Source organism: Centruroides sculpturatus, unplaced genomic scaffold (genome assembly GCF_000671375.1).
Source record: "Centruroides sculpturatus isolate CEXI.00-Female unplaced genomic scaffold, Cexi_2.0 scaffold104, whole genome shotgun sequence".
NCBI lineage: Eukaryota > Metazoa > Arthropoda > Arachnida > Scorpiones > Buthidae > Centruroides > Centruroides sculpturatus.
Window position 1 is genome coordinate 179,634 of NW_019384379.1, and position 17,823 is coordinate 197,456.

The following is a 17,823-nucleotide window of genomic DNA, read 5'->3' on the forward strand; positions in this document are numbered from 1 at the left end:
TCAGTTTGCATTTTTATTTGGCATAAATCAAAATATGATAAATACTGTACTTTGGAATAGAAGAAGCATAGATTTTTTTTTTTAAATTAAAATTTTAAACATAAATTTATGTTATGTTAAGCATGCTAGAACAATTTTCAAAAATTTACCAGTAAATTACCGGTAAACCAGTATTCACATTTTCATTTACCAAATTACCAGTAAATGAAAAAGTCGGTAAATTTACAAACCCTACTATACAATAAACTTCATTCACTTAAATAAATAATTTAGCATTCACGAAAATTGTTTTCATTCAATAGCCTATTAAAAAGTTTTTAATTTTGTATAAATTTTGTATTTAAATTTAAATTATCATTATAAATTCAGTTTTATATTCTAAATTATTTAATTCCTACAATACTAATATCAGTCCAAAATGTAATTCTTCTTATAATGAGAGTTAATAACAGTTTTACCTCAAGTAACAAATGCCACTTTTTTAATTGAGAGTTTTTTTCATTGTTTGTATATAAATGTTTATATATCAATGACCATTTATGCTAGAGGAGTAGAGGTCAGCATTAAAAATAACAAAAACATCATTTTATAAAATGTTCATATTATTTGGAATAAAATTTAAATAAATTTGTTTTATCTAATGAGAATCTATTGTGGTTCAATTTTGCAAAGAGGTACTTGAAAAAAACTTAGCCAAATAAGAGCTATAATATGAAACAATATATATATTTAAACATTTTTTATGAAAAAATTAANGTATACTGTGAAGTTATATAGTAGAAAAACATGATGGCCAGATAGACAAAATGATAAAAGTGTCGGCCTACACTCTGAAGACATGACTCTGATACAAGATAGAATTTCATAAATTTTCATAGGTGGTTTGATCTGGATAGGTTGAGCCCTATCTCCTGATACCCAGTGTCCCAACGTGAGCATTGCCAAACTTATAATGGGCATACAAAGAAGGGCCTTTTATTGTGTACAGAGAAAGAAAAAGTTTCATATATATTTGTTATTTTATAGTTTTCTTCTTATAATCAATAAAAATAAAATGCTAAATTACCTTTATCTTTTTTTTCTTCTTTTACATTTTGTGCAACTTCTTTCACTATTTGTTTCGAATCAATCGTTTCTTGATTTTTAACTTCTTTATCTAACTTATTAATTTAAAATTAACAATATATAATATTTTAAATAATTTAAATTTTAACTTTAAATACCTTTATTTAAAGAATCAAACATTTTATTTTCAATCGGTTTTGTGTCTTTTCCTATTTCTTCATTTTCAATCTTTGGCTTTAATTGAGAAGCAACTTCCTGAGTTTTATTTTCATTGAGTGTCGAAAACGTACAGGCAATCAATATAAAAAAGCCAATAAAGGTGACAAGCTGTTTAATTTAAAACAAACAAGTTTTAAACATATAAAAAAAAAAATACCTATTTCAATATAGTAATTTGTATTTCATAGCGTATGAAGCAAACATTATTATTTCATATCAAAGTATAATTTTACAAAATTTGTATAAGTGTGAGATGCTAATTTCTTTCACAATACATTAGTCAATACATGATAAGTATGAGGAATTACAGCTTGGTGTGGTAAATATCGTAATATCAAAATAATAAATTAAACAAGGCCTACATAACGATGAGGAAGGTGCGACGACCATCAATGTAGGGTACATCAAAGAAGGATTTCCAAGCTGGTGAAATTGTGTGTGTCATTGTCACATCTTACTCAAAAATGCAAAAGGTCCTACTGATAAAAACATTTTCCTAGAGTATATTCTATTCCTATAGTAGCTAACAGATTCATGAAAAAAGGGCATCTATAGGTACCACTACATGCTCATTAAACTTTTTGCTCAAACAGCATATGAATTCAATTAAAAAGGATCTACTGACCACCATACAAGCAGCCTTCACCACAAAGAATGATGTTCATGTCACCCTTAAGAAGCACACATCTTATATACAGCTTGGAATATGACCCATCTTAAAACATCTTGAAAAACTAGATATATATACAAAGCAACTGCCATCAATTTCAAAGACAGAGATAATTTTGCAGTCTTGGAAGTCCTTTTTTTGAGGTTAACTGATGGACATCACCTTCCCATCTTTACATAGATGTTGTTTTAATTATTTTAATACATATGTCCTCTGACACACGGTCCCAACAAATAAAACTGATGTTTTGTCATTTTGAAATCCGACAATGACCAACGAAAATGATCAAAAATGTTCATTTAGTTATTAAAATATTCTTTTGATGCTGGATATTCTGGTCTTTTGACATGCTTGTATGTTTATGCATCCAGTTTTAAGAGTTGTGTATTAATTTTATATGAACAATTATTAATCATAAATTATTACATGCATTCTACTTACTTTATTAATTGGAATTCTTAATAAATTATTAAATATACAATCTTTTTTGCTATAAATTGGAAAAAAAAGAATTTTATTTTGAGAACTTATTACTTTATGCTCTTTGTTTAATTTCTTAAAATAAATTCAAACACAGTACTAAGAAAATTTTAATGAAAAATAAGATTTTGATATAAATGCTTCTATTTGTAATTGGAATTACTTTTAAATAAATAATGTTGTATTTGTCTGAATGGTCAAGATAATTAGTATCAGTCTATCACTCTGAAGACCTGTGTTCAAATCTCGACAGCCAAAACACCCAGGAATTTTGAGGATGGTGTATCCCGGATACATTGGGTTAAATCTCTCACCATTCATCTGTCCCACAACCTATGGTGGGCCTGAAAACAAGACAAGTCTTAGTGTCCTGTGGGTGCTAAATGGGCCTTATTTATATGAAAATTAATATGGAACTAAATCTATACTAAATTTCAAACAACAAATTATATATATATGTTCAATATGATGAGAGAATGTGGTGCTTCAATCTCTTCCCACAGCATGACACTGCATACAATTGGTGTCATTTTACAACAGTCGTCAAAAGGGTCATGCACACAGATTGTTCCATTAAAGAATTTTGAACTTTTGTATAGAGATGTCTTTTCACTCCTTTTTAGAATTAAATTTCAGTTTTTAATGTTAAATGCCAAACATTTGTTCCAATACAACTAAATACAATATAAATAAATGTTTATTCATTCAGGGTGTAAAAATTTAAATTTGTTTTTGCGTAACCATGGAGAATGTTTGTGTATGGATTTTTAGAAAAAAAAAAAATGTTTTCAAGATTCAACAAATTCTCCAAAACAAAAATGAACTTAGAACTACATTAACATTTCATAACAACCAAATATTCTTTTTTTTTTTGAAAGTCTGTAAAGTAGAAAAGTTTATTTATTGTCCAATTTAAATAAAATTGAATGTGGAAATGAATCTTCAAAACAGACCTGATCCCAGTTACATTATGCAATCTCCACTTAGAATATGCATCAATAGTAGTGTAAAAGAGTGGAGTGGCTAGAATTTTACTGAGGTAATGTTAACTGATGGATGGAGACTAATGGCCTGACTATACTTTAATTCACAATCGTGTCATCATGTTCAGATCTAGAAAAACCATTCTTATACCCTATGAGTTTTTCACAGTGATTTTCCTGTTGATAACATTACATTCTGGTGCTTCTATTTGAAATTTTTGAATGGCAGTACTATTAACTGTAATTATGATGTAAAACCTCTAAAATTTGCATAACCCAAACACAATCTAAGTAATGACTTAGTATAAATTTCTACCCAAACATTACAATTATAAAGATTTCTGGAGTATTGTTGAGTTGGTCAAGTTTAGTTTTGGTCATTCTAAATTGATTACTTCATATTTCTTTAAAATTTCTAAGAATAGAATGAAAGATATTTGTATTATTCAATTACACTATTCTAAAACAAATACAGATCCTATTAACTTAATAAATGTTCATAATTGTAAACATAAGATACCTTTTAAGAGTTGTTTCAGGTCCAAAACTCAAATCTTGTGAAATATCTTCAATATCTTCTAATTCTGGACTGGTAGAAAATCCAGGCTGTGCAATATCACTAATATCTGAATCAAATCCATCTATCCAACCACCTTCTAAAATTTACATTCAAAAATTTAAATGAATGAATGAATAAATAAATAATTAAATAAGCAAGCATGATAAATTTTAAAATTTTAACTGATGTTTATACATATATACATAAAACTAGTAAAGCAAAAATAAAGCAAAATTTTGATGTTTCCTAGTAATTGTGAGTACATGCTTTAAACAATTTTCTTAAACATTTCATTATCGTTTGACAATCTGCTGCACTTGGATGGATTAAAACACAAAATACCAAAATATTGGAGTATATAAGTGTGCACTATTAGAATTCTGGAATGAACATTTTGACTCACTACATGATGAGTCAAAATGTTTTTACTAAGTTTGGCACAGAATATAATTTTGAATACATGATGAATAGTGAATCAAAATTATATTCTGTGCCAAACTTAGTAAAAACTTCATTAAAACATTTAATGTGTACAAATGGCATAAATGTTTTAAAAAAAACTGAGTCAACAGAGGATGATCTTTATCCACACAGATCAGCTTTAGCAAAAATGGAGAAATGATTTTCCTAGTTTTCAAAGAGATCAAACCAGACAATCAATATGCAATCTAGTCAGCACTTTGGAAATTGTCTATACACATCACTGTTCATGAAAACTAGAAAATGTGTTCAAAGAAACAGGTTAAGCAATGCAAAGAAAAAGCATTCATCAGCAGAGAACTAACTGAAAAAGTTGATAAAGTCATATATTTTAAACAGAATGATTATTGATGGCAAAACCTAATGTTTCTTGTACAACTCGTATTCACCAACGCGAGTTAAACAGAGAGTTGACGAACTCGAGTTTAGATGTAACTCGAAGTCAGATTACGAGTTACTCTTCTTTCGTATTCAGATAAAAATTTAACTCTAGAGTTTCGCTACTCTAGAGTTAATATTTTAAAACAATCCTGAGTTCGAGATTAAACAAGTCTTCTTTCGTAAGCAGAGTTTTGATTGGTTGAAAGCAAACACGTGTATGAACCAGGGAGGAGACGAATAGAATAGAATAGAAACACGTGTAGAAAATGGCGGAAAGTGAAATGGAAAGCAGTGCACGCCGTAACTTTTCTAATTTTGAGAAGGAAATTCTACTTGAATTAGTCGAAAAATATAAATCGATCATTGAAAACAAGAAAACAAATGCGATTTCTTCCAAACAGAAGAGAGGCACATGGGAAGAACTAACAAAGGAATTCAATGGTATCCCGGGTGTCACCCTTAGAAAAACCAAACAGTTATTGGACTGTTATAAGAATTTAAAAAAGAAAGCCGTGAAAGAACAGGCACAAAAAAAAAGCCGAATTATTTAAAACAGGAGGAGGAAACCAATTCGTTCTAATAGGTTTCTTACGCTCTCTTTTGGCAAACGATATCGACATAGAAAGTCGTAATCGTCCAATTGTTCGAGGTCATTTCTTCTTGGAGAAATAATCCGCCGACTTCTTCGTTTCATACGATCTATATAATCTAAATATTTCAGATTTTCTAGCATCTCGGCTTCGTCTTCGTCGAATGTCGCCATTTTTCTCTGAAATAGACCGCTTTGCGCAGGCGTCAAACCTAGAGTTATCGTCTACTCGCCGATTTTCTAGAGTTAGAGTTAGAGTTAGGGTTATTGTGTTTGACTCGAGATTCGGAGTTGGTGAATACCAATTTACCAGTAACTCGAGAGTTAACCCTAACTCTAACTCTAACTCGTGTTGGTGAATACGGGGGTGAGTCAACACACCTCATCAAATTGGATAAATTAGCCTATTCCCATAGGCAAAAACATTTTTCCTTGACAGATTCAAGAGGAAGACAATGCTTGTAACTTTTTTATGTGAAAGGTCTGGTGTGTTATAAGTTTGTCCATGAAGCTATCATATTGACATTCTCAGTTACCTCCATGAAGCAATGCAGTAACAAAAACAAAAACATACCTTATCTCTGGCAAGCATAAAAGCTGAAATAATGAGGGATAGAAGTACAAAATAATCTAATAATCTTAATCTTTGTTGTTAATTTTTGCCTGGGCAATACCCAGCTCATCTACTAATTATTTTATACATTTTTCATTTATTTAAATTTGATTTTCAAATATTAGAATCAACTTGATAATTAATTAAAAAATAAAGTAACATCTAATTTTTTCATTGTGTTATTTCATATTTTTAAGTAAATGAATTTATTTTATGTATAACATTTTAAAATTACACATATAATAAAGCATGTTTAGTAATGTATTTAGGATGACTGGTATCATTAATTGCAAATATTTTTTTCCTATTTGCAATTTTATTAAAAAGAATTATATATGATTAAAAAAGTTTTTAAACAATAATTTATAAACTTACTTGTAGCTGTACTTCGATCACTCTGTAATATAATGTCAGTTAGTTGTCCCTTCTCTGATGTTTCTTTATTTCGATTTCGAGAATATTTCAGTAATGAGTCTCTTGACTCAGCATTCGTACTAGTTGGTGAAGTAACTGCTGATGAAGACTGAAGATCCTAAAATATATAAATACACATTACATAACTTATTTTAGTATAAAATCTTAAGTTTCAATATTTAATTATAAAAATATTGTTAACTGTATCATCATAAGAAAATATAACTTACTTGGAGTTCACTTTTCAAACTAGTATTTGAGCTTGAACTAGCATTAGGTGAAACAATACTGGGAAAATCAACAAGACTTACTATTGATTTAGTAGGAGTGTTTAATGAATTTGAATATAACGATGATTCTGTTCGTAATCCAGAAAAATTTAAACCTTGCCTAAAATATTTAAAATTTAAATAAAACACTTATTTAAGGTAATAAATATTTTATTTGAAGAAACAAGTTTTAGATTCAAAATCATTTTAATTAAAATATGTTATAATTTGAAAATAAAAATAAATATGGTAAATTAAATATAATATTTATATTTAAGACTGAATAGACTATTAGTTGATAAATTCTCATATAATGAACTAAAAACATATATAAATTCCTCTTTGCCTAAACAATTTATAAAATATAATCTAAAATTTATTTGAAATCTGTTATGGTCTAAGTCAAGTAGGTAAGATTCCCCTCAGTTTGACCTTGATCAATGATATCAAAAAATTCAGGATCGACAAAAATACCCTCCTGACTTACAATTACCACCCTTCCCATCAGCTTGCCCCTGACGTTTACTTCGAAGATCCAGGTGATCCCATGTTTAGGATTTACACTGATGGTTCCAACATGGGTTATGATGTGGGTGCTGCTTTTATAGTTTACTCTGACTTAGTCTGCGAGCTTCACAATGCTTGCTTCCGCCTAGGTACACACTGCTCAATAGCATAGATAAAAACTTTAGCTATTTATATGAGCTTAATTCACATTAGGCATAGAAAAGACAAAAGACACTACTTATACTATTGCATTTATTCTGACAGTAGGGTAGCTTTACACAGGATTGCAAAATCTGATAGCCACTTAAAACTCATCCATCTCATACACCACATTCTCAGACATTTAGACAACAACATTAGAATAGATTTCCAATGGGTCTTGGGTCATGCGGGGGTTCTCAGCAATGAGATCACTGACTGTCTTGCCAAACATGCAGCAAAGTTTTCAGTCACTAGTACTTTCAGTAACATTCCTACCTCTACGTCAACAATCACGTCAAGAAGCAAATCTTCATTCTCTGGCAAGACAGTTGGGACCATGACACCACTGGTAGGCTCACCTACACTTTCATCCCCAAGGTTGACACTATTCTTTGCCACTTTTACCCTAGTTACACCCTCACTCAGCTACTTACAGGACATGGTAACTTTAAGCAATACTTCCATAGATTTAACCTTGGGGACAATCCACAATGTGACTATGGTATTCAGGAGAATCAAACACCACTTCACTTAGTTTTTCGCTACAAAAGAAACAATCACATTAGGGATGGTTTAATGAGAGCTGCTATTCTTGAAGGGTACAACTTCCTTGCAACCCACACCAACTCATTCATATGCATACAATGTTCCATCATCTACTCGCATTCATATCCCTTAGTGGGGCTCTTAAGAGCACTCACTCTGGGGACACAAATGGCAATTAGCTTTCCCTTGCTTTGTTTTAATTGTTGGTATATAGCTGTCTTTCAACTTTGTACAGGTATATCTTGAGTTATGTCATTCTCGATTATACGTTGTTTGTCAAAAAATATATGGAAAAATAAAAACCAAGTTTAAGTCATTTTATTCGACTTTATGTCCGTCCGCCACAAATATTGAAGTCGTAATATCACTAGAAAAGTGTTAAGCACATAAAATCATATTAAAATATGTACATTTACAGTAAATGTTAATATCATCATCATAAATCCTAGAGAACAAAACATGAAAACATCTGTGTTTCTGTGCTGTCGTCTTATTTAGCGGTACTTTAAGTGCTCAATATTTATGTTTTCCACAGTAGCTCCAATATCTACCATTTGGCGTCGTTGTCAGCACCACTTGATATTAGTAAATTTAATATAAATTAGTTTATTTTCTACTGTTGCAAAATAATTTTAATAACTGTATTTGTTATTTAACCTTGCAAAATCATCTTATTTTATAATGTTTTAGAGCAAACCACATTCACAAATAAAGAGTCTGCGATGTGCAGTACTGTAAACGTCACCAAATTGTAAACATGTACATTTACAAGTATGTACTGTATGTGCATGAATTCATAAATTCAGATTACTTTTTTCTGTACTATATTAAAAACTAAAATTTATTTGTTTGTAAGCTTAAAATAGATTATTATTAACCATATATTATTAAAAATGCATTTATAAATTAAATACAGAACTGGGAATGGTTATTTGTGGTTTAGCATAGTAGTGACATGTAAATTTGACTTAAGTCACCTCTCCTGGAACCAATTACCGACGTAAGGCGAAATATACCTGTATTTTAATTCTTATTTTCTGTCTGTTACTGTCTATTTTCTTTCTGTCTGTTCTGTCTGTTTAATTCTGTCTTCTTTTTCAGTCTAAATTCAGTTAATCCTAGTTGTAAGTTAGATTAGGGACTCTTAGCTTGGTTTCTGGTTAGGTTAAATTAGATTAGAGTTTGTTAGCTTTAGTCGTCTTGTTAGATTTGTCCTAGGTTATAGTAGGTTAGTTTAGTTAGTGAGTAAGTTCCTGTTCAAAAAAAATGCACAAAAAAAAAAAAATAATAATAAGAATAATAATACAATAAGACCCCGCTTAGCGCTGCCTTGATTAATGTTGATTCAATATAATGCAGTCTGCTTGAAATCTAAAAAATCTCAAAATTTACACTGATTCAAATTACCATAACATTTCATTGATTTGTATATTTAATATAAAAATGTTTTCAATTGTCTTTAATGATCTTCATCAGTTAAATAATAAAGTAAATTACTGCAGGTTTCTGGTGAGAGCCTTACTGACAACAACCTTCAAGAACTGGAAAAACAAGGAATTCATGTAGAACTAGTAAATAGTGATTCTGTAAATAAAGAACCCAAAGAACTTGCTACAGATTTTCTTAGTAAAAGTTTGGTAACAATAACTGAAATTGTTGATCAAACTGTAGCAAATGATCCAGATTTTGAAAGGAGTGGAAAAGCAAGGCATTTTGGACATGATCTCTTGCTACAGACATTTCCTTAAGGAAAGAAAAAAAGCAAGTATCTATGTGTATATATATATATATATGTTACTGTGAAAGACCGAAATTAGAGAATGTCGATATTCTCCAGTGAATGTCGACACATACAACATACATTGGTGAAAGACCAAATATTTGGTTATATTATTATAAATTTGAACAATTGCTGGTGTATGTTGACAAGCACAAATAAGTTTTGGTGGAGGTCGAAATGACATCCGAGAAACTGATGTCGACAGAGAGGCGACAGTCTGTCGCCAAATAGTTTGTGGGTAGCCAGAGGTAGGACATGGTCGTACCTCTTTTTCCGGCAACAGTTTGGCGGAAACTGCCCACTCTTTCACTGGATGGCGTTTTTGTTCTTTTGATCCTGTGAGGTGGGATCGGTTTGTCAAGTCAAGTGGCAGAGGATGAAAGGGGTAGTCAGTAAGGCATCGGCAATATCCGAATAAAAGAAACTATTAACAGATTAGTTCGTGATCACATAATAACGTAATCAGTTTGTAATTTGTAAAGAAAAGTTACTTTCTATAGACAAGATTTCTTCTCAAGAAATATCGCTGAGAGAAGCAGCTGCAGCTAATTCCAAAAGTGGAGGGCAATGCTATACACACTGTCATTGCAAAAAGAAGTATTCCACGAACAAATGCAGCTGTAAAAGCAAGGGACTCTTGTGCAATTCAGTGTCACAACAGTTTAATTTGTTGCAATATATAAGATTGTATAACATTAATCACATAATTTATGTGTAAGTTTATTATTGTATTATTTTCTTCTCTGATTAAGAATGTACTATTGTTTTAGGTTCAAAACTTTATCTACATGTGGTGTTACTTAAGCTTTCTCCTATTTTGACATATTAAAAAGTTACATTTTTGTCTTAATGTAATAAAAATATTTTTATTTAACATTCACCATCAGTGAATGCTGAATGTCAACATTTGCCGGTGTAAGTGAGAAATAATGATATTTAGCAAATATTTCATACATACACGAAATGACTGTGTGAATGCTGACATTCACCATAGAATGTTGACATTCGCCAGATATCGTCATTCACAATAACATATATATATACAAGACCATATGAGACTTAGACCATATATATATATATATATAAAGTCTTTATACTCTTCTATCTTTAGTAGATACATAGAAATGGCATTACATGAAAGACACACACAGTATTTTGTCTAAGGAGGGCAAGATGCAGTATGAAACATGATTTAGATCATAAAATAAACTATATACTGGATAGTGAATAAGTTAAAAATTGCACCTTTATCAATCCAACAAACTATTTTTAATAGCATAAAATGTTTCCAATCGTTTTAAATGATCTTCCTCAATTATAACAAAATAGAACATTGAAAATCTAACATAAAATAAAAACATGGAATAAATATAAAATTCAAACGAAAAAAATGCACATGCGAAGTAAATATATTTTCATTACATTCGTATGAAAAAAATCATGTACATTTACTAATATCTTTAGTTTTAAATATAATATTTTTCAATACATTTTATTAGAAAAATTTATAAGAAAAAAATAATATATATCAGAACTAACATTTAAACTTGATCATTTGAAACTTTTTGTCAAAATTAACATTGTCTAGTTACCTAGATTTTTGCTGGCACTGAGCCAGAAAGACATAGAATATTGTTTTGTACAACTCTATATAACACTTATGCATGTACGTTTATTCGTTGTGAAATTATTGCACATTATATCAAACATTTGTTTGAAATCAAAACTTTATCCTTGCTATCAACTAATATAATGAACTAATATACTTTATTCACTTCATATCAAATAAAAATATAAATTTTTGTAATAAACATATGATTATCAGTAGTAATACATGTAACATTTGCTGATATTTTATATTAATATAAAAAATACAAAATATATAAAATGTCAGAACTGAAGGTCACAACTTGAATATTTATAACATGTTGGCTTATTATAGCTGAATAAACTTATTATATCATGAATGAACTTATTATAGTAATTTTATTACATGAATATGCTAAAAATGAAATAAAAAATTATCAGGAAAAAATAAATTAAGAAAAAAAAAACATTAATTAAAATTTTTTAAGTCAATAAAACACCACCTGGTCAAAAATATGTGACACAGACAATAGACAAGATGCTGCCATCAAATGCTGACATCTGTTGTCGATAAAGTTTACAAAAAACCAACTTTTTACAAGGGTGCTGACGAATCGGTATCCTTGTGGTTTTGTTTAACAATAGGGATAACGACTGATTGGAACCCTCAACATGAAAGGGTTAAAAACCAAAAGACGTTTTATTGAGAAACAAGAAACATCTGTATTCATAATTATATCTTTATAAATTTACAATTGTTCATGATTGAGTTCATGTTAAAAAGATTTAATAAATAATAATAATAAAGGACTAAAAATAAGTAAAAATTTGATATTTACATAATTCAATTTTAAATATTTTTTTAATGTGTAAATATTAAATTTTTACTTATTTTTAGTCCTTTATTATTATTATTATTTATTAAGTCTTTTAATAAAATAGTCAAATACAGTCAAACCTCAATTTTTGAATGACTCACTTTTTGAACAAAACAGTTCCCAAACAGAATTTCTAACTCATAATTGTACTGGTTGCCAAACAAGCTACTCAGCAAGAGCCAGCCACAGATTAGAGAGATACAAATAGTCAACTTCCTATACTTTCTATGTTAAAGAAAGTTGACGGTCCAATCAATCAACAACAGGACTACTGATTCAGAAGTTAGTGGTGCTGAAATCACCTCATGTCATTAGATGTCACGACATGAATCATTGATGACATTGCTATTTAAATTAGATTTCAATGTGCATGCAGGAAAGATACTAATTTTGTTTTTAGTACATGCTGCAGTTGAATTTAAATCTAATTAATTAATAAAAAAACACATTAATTTACATAATATAAATGGCATCCAAGAATTCATGTTTAAAGATTCTTAAGTAAAATTAAATAACAAAAATTTATTATTAATTAATTTAAATATAATAATTTTTTAATTTTTTCTCATTAGTATACAATTGGCATTTGGCATTATATTTAATAGTATTAACTAAATGCAAGAACTTTTAATCTCTTTTAGGAAGGTAATAAATACAGCTAAAAAGGTAAAAAAATAAAAAGGCTTTATTTAGGACAGGAATGGATTAATTCATTTTGTATTGTTTGTTATGGGAAAATCTGTTTCAATTTTGGAACAACTTTTAGGAACAAATTATGTTCAGAAACCAAAATTTAACTGTTTAAAATATCCTTGATAATTCTACTTCTGTAATTTTCATTAAATTTTATATGGGACATGGATATTATTTATTATAGATGATAACAGAGAAATGCTATTAAAAAGTAATACATTATGATTCTGTAATTATTTTATTTTCTAAAATCATAAGTAAAATTGACCAGTGATTTTAAACTATTGTTGAATATGATAAAATAGTTAAAATTAATTATTACATCAGATCATCGTAAATATTAAATTAAAATTCAATATTTGAATTAATGTTAAAAATATAATTTACAAAAATTTTACCATTACCTGGATTTATTTGTAATTGCTTCCAATCTTTCTGTTCCAAACAGGATTTTTGTTCTTTCCATGTAATCCATATGAGTTTTAAACAACTAAAAATTTAATAGCAATTACTAATATGAAATTTAAAGCATTTATTATAATAATATTCATTTATCATTCATTTGTTTAGTTAAGATTTTTATTTTCTAAATTTATTTCTCTTATTTTAAAAGTATGAAATACATTCCATAAATAAATCAACAGTTACACAACCAGATAGAATTGTCCAACTAATGCAAAACTTGACATACAGCTATGTCGTAGATAGCTGTATGTCAAGTTTTGCATACAGCTATCTATCTTTAGATGTATATATAAGGATTGCCCAAATGAAAAGTAGACATGTGTCATATTTCATCAAACAAAGTAACAATTGGTGGGCCATCTTACAGGCAGGCAAGCTCAACATTGGTGAAGTGTGAGCTGCATTAAGTATTGGTGGGAATAGATTTTATCTCCAGTAATTGGCAGATTGATGTTAAGTTGGTTATGGTGGAAGCATCAGAATTGAAGAACAGATGGTAGTTTGATTTTTAGTGGCTAAAGGAAATGGGGTGCTGACATCTATAGATGAATGAAGCACATTTACAGTGCACATTGTTTAGGATGAACAGCAGTGAATAATTGGTGCAAGAGTTACAGAGAAGGCAGCAAGTCAATTCAGGATAAAGTTAAGATCAGGTCAGACACACACTGTAGTTTCTACTGCATCAATTGCTGTTGGTTGACTTTATGCCACCACACACAACAATCAACTCAGAATGCTATTGTAAAACTCTGTCACTGTTGCTCAAAGCAATGAAGTCAAAATTCCCAGGACTCCTCTCACAAAAAGTCATCCTGCTTCCTGGCAATGCTAGTCCACATTTGGCAAGTGCAGCCATTACATTACAGAAATTTCACTGGAAGGTACTAGAACATCTGCCATATAGTCCTGACCTATTGCCATGCAACTTTCACATTTTTGGACCTCTCAATAAATCTTTGCAAAGGCAAAGTTTCATGTTATATATTTCAATAGGGTCAAAGAATTTTTTTGCCAGCAGCCACCAAAATTCTATGTAAGGGGCATTGATCTGCTTGTGAGACACTGGGATTTTTGCCTAAACAAACATAGATATTTCTTATATTTCTTTTAGATATGCAATAAATGTTGGCCAGTTTAGACTTACATCCACTTTTCATTTTGGCAACCCTTATACATATATAAAAAAGATGTTTATATATGTTTACAAGGTAGCTTCAAAAAGTTCCCAGAATTATGCTGGGTTAGTCAATTAAACAGAACATGTAATGCATGTCTTAGCTAAACATGTCAGGAATAGAAAAATATGTTCAAATAAATCCATACTTGTTGCAAAGATGACAACAGTTACCATTCACTGAAGGTCGTGTTAGTGAGATGTGAAACAGAGTCTGACGAAAATGTCTTTGGAAGAACAGCAGACAAATATCAATTTTGTGTGTTATTAAGAGGACCCTCTGAGACTTTGAAGATGCTTCAGGATGCCTATGTTGAATCTTCCACAAAGCATTCTCAAGTTAACAATTGGCAGAAACACGTTTGTGAGAAACGAGAGTATCACTGTTGATTTGTGAAGAGGTTGTCCATCAACAACAACATCAATGTCTGAGGAGAAAATGTCAGTTGTATGTGAGATTATAAGGTCAGACAGACAGCAATCAATTGAGCAGATCACCAAGACAGCAGGAATTTCAGTTGGAAGTTGTCATTCCATCCTGTATGATCAATTGAGCATGCACCATTTTGCCAATACGTGGTGCCATGAATGCTCACAGCAGACCTTATGCGATTTCTACCTCTTCCTCTGATTGAAAGATGCCATCAAGGGATGCCACTTCAAGAATGCAGATGAAGTTATGTAGAGTACGACATCTGCATTGCAGACACTGTCATGAGACAGCTTCCAAAAATATTTTCAGCACCTATACCAGCATTGGCAATGTGTGTGGTTGCCAAAGGACAATATTTTGAAAGACACATTGCCTGATTTGTCAAATGTACACATGCTTTTGAGTAATAAACCAAATCCAAGAACTTTTTGAAGGTACCTTGTATAAACATCATGTTGGAATTAAGCAATGACCAGCTGAGTGCCACAGTAGGTGATTATAGGATGTGGGTGCTGAAGGCATCCACAGTCAGTACCATAAGTAACAAAGGATAGTTATATCTTAATTAAATATATCTAGAAGGGAAGATCGGGTTGGAGGTTGAGGTAGTGTAACAGGCAATGCATCTGCACAGTAAGCAGGAGTTGCAGGTTTGTGTCTCACTCTAGGCCCATTCTTTTCTTCCAGAATATTCTAAATTATTTATAAAAATACTAATTTAATTATAATTATTAAATTTAACAAAAGATGGCACCTAATGCTTATCTCTGGTATCAAATTATTTAGAATTTAAAATAATAGCAGTAAAATAGCCCAATTTAATTCTGCAATTGTTTAACATATTACTAAAATATAGGGCTTCAGGATGTTTATATAGGTTTGGTTATCCTGCTATATAACAATCTTTGATACTTTTTTTTCCATTTTGTCAGGAATTTATTTTATTATACAGTGGTACCTCAGGATATGAAATTAATTCATTCCGAAACTGAGATCGTATCATGAAAATGTTGTAAGGTGAATCATTTTTCCCCATACAATTACATGTAAAACAAAATAATTTGTTCCAACACCAAAACACACTCAAATTAAAGCTAAGTAGTACATTAAAAAAAAAAAAAGTATAGTAAGGAAAACACTAAAAAATGCGTTTTGTAGTTGCTAAATATATAAATAAACATAACAGAATAATAATTGATAAAAAAATGTAGTTTTATTTGCACTCTACCTTTGAGGATAGACAACGGTGGAGGTGTAAACTAGTGGCGGAGGAGAGGGAGAAAGGAAATGATACTAAAACTTAACTTACATAACATAATGTAACAATAACTTAAAAATAATATAACACTAATTTTTTTATCTTTTCTGTTTTATATATATATTTTTTTAAATATTTTATTTGCTGCTTTTTGCTTTCTTTCCTTCACTTCCACTGGATACAGGTCGCTTGGTAAAATATCTATCCAAAGAGGTTTGGCTTTGCTTACTTTTTAAAATGTTTCTAAAATGACTTAGGCAAATGTCATGTTTCTAAAATGACTTAGGCAAATGNAAAAATCGGGCCCTAGACATTTGTCTCATTTGTCTATGCGATGATCCGGCCCTGTAGGCAAGTAGTGTTCAGGCAGTTTGAGTCTGATGAGTTCAATTATGACTTGTGGTCAATGGATGTTTAATGTTTCTTCAGATGTGTTCCAAGCAGTCTAGTTGTGGCCCACACATAGCACATCATTTGACTGTTGTATGGCTATCTCAAAAAAACTAAATTCTTTTTCTGGGTATCACTCCTTATCTATAAACTGCAGTTAGTCAACACTCCACATTGTTTTTTCTGGAACATTGGCTTTACAGCCAATGCTCCAGACTTACAGACTTTTATTTACACTGAATGTGCCCAAGCTACCCACTATCTCGTAACTTCTACTTACATGTCTTACAAGTATTCTCTGCATCAGTATAAATGTGAAACACTTTGTAACTTGATTTTTTAAAATATGTTTTAATTTGTCTCAAAGTCATCTAAAAATAATTTACAGAGTTTCAGGTAAATGATATTTATATTTATACAACAAATTTTCCTTAACATGTAGTTTAGAATAACAAACTATAGCAAAATACCTAAACACATTAATATTGCTAATGTTATCAGAACATTTTTCTCTGGTCATTTCATATGTATATAATTTACATCATAAAATAAAATATTAAAATATTTTAAATATTGTATTCTTACCTCAGTATATCGTTCATGTAATTTAGTATACTCCTTTCTCATTTCAGTTTCTTATATGTTTAATCCATTATGCTGTTGTTTTTTTTTTAATTTTAATAAAATATTTTTTCAGAGAGGAGGATAATATCAATAACTTAATAAAAATTATTGATATAAACTGACTGATTACAAATGATAAAAAGCTAGTTACAAAATGCTGCACATATACACTGGTGCAGAAAATACTTGTAAAACATGTAGGTCAAGTTACCAGGTGGTGAGTGGCTTGATCACACTTAATGTAAACAAAAGCCTGCAAATATGCAGCCAATGATGTGGAACAGACAACATGGAAATGTTGATCAAAACTGAATTTTGTAAATAAGGAATGATTTCTAGAAAAAGGTCTTATCCTCATCTTTAGTGGACAGTAAAAATAGTATCTTCATCCCATATAGGCAAGCAGGGCCGGATTAACCCACTTTGGGGCCCTAGACATTTTCTTCTTACGGGGCCCCCCTTTCTCACACTAGAAATAGAGCACACAAAAAATATAAAACAATAAATAAAACAAAACTAAATAATGTGAAAAACTAAAACAAATCTTAAGACCGTTTCAATC

At 30.1% G+C, this 17,823-nt stretch overlaps 1 protein-coding gene across 1 annotated transcript in view; it reads right to left on the reverse strand.

The window, feature by feature from the left end:
- The window catches only part of LOC111617823 (C-Jun-amino-terminal kinase-interacting protein 3-like), a 211,657-nt gene that overhangs the window by 170,439 nt on the left and 23,395 nt on the right, over positions 1–17,823 (reverse strand). The window contains exons 3-7 of the mRNA XM_023359134.1: positions 17,223–17,275; positions 13,319–13,404; positions 6,684–6,843; positions 6,415–6,571; positions 3,938–4,073 (exon numbers count right to left, since the gene is read on the reverse strand). Of these exons, the coding sequence (XP_023214902.1) occupies positions 3,938–4,073; positions 6,415–6,571; positions 6,684–6,843; positions 13,319–13,404; positions 17,223–17,275 (592 nt within the window). The remainder of the gene's footprint in view (positions 1–3,937; positions 4,074–6,414; positions 6,572–6,683; positions 6,844–13,318; positions 13,405–17,222; positions 17,276–17,823) is intronic.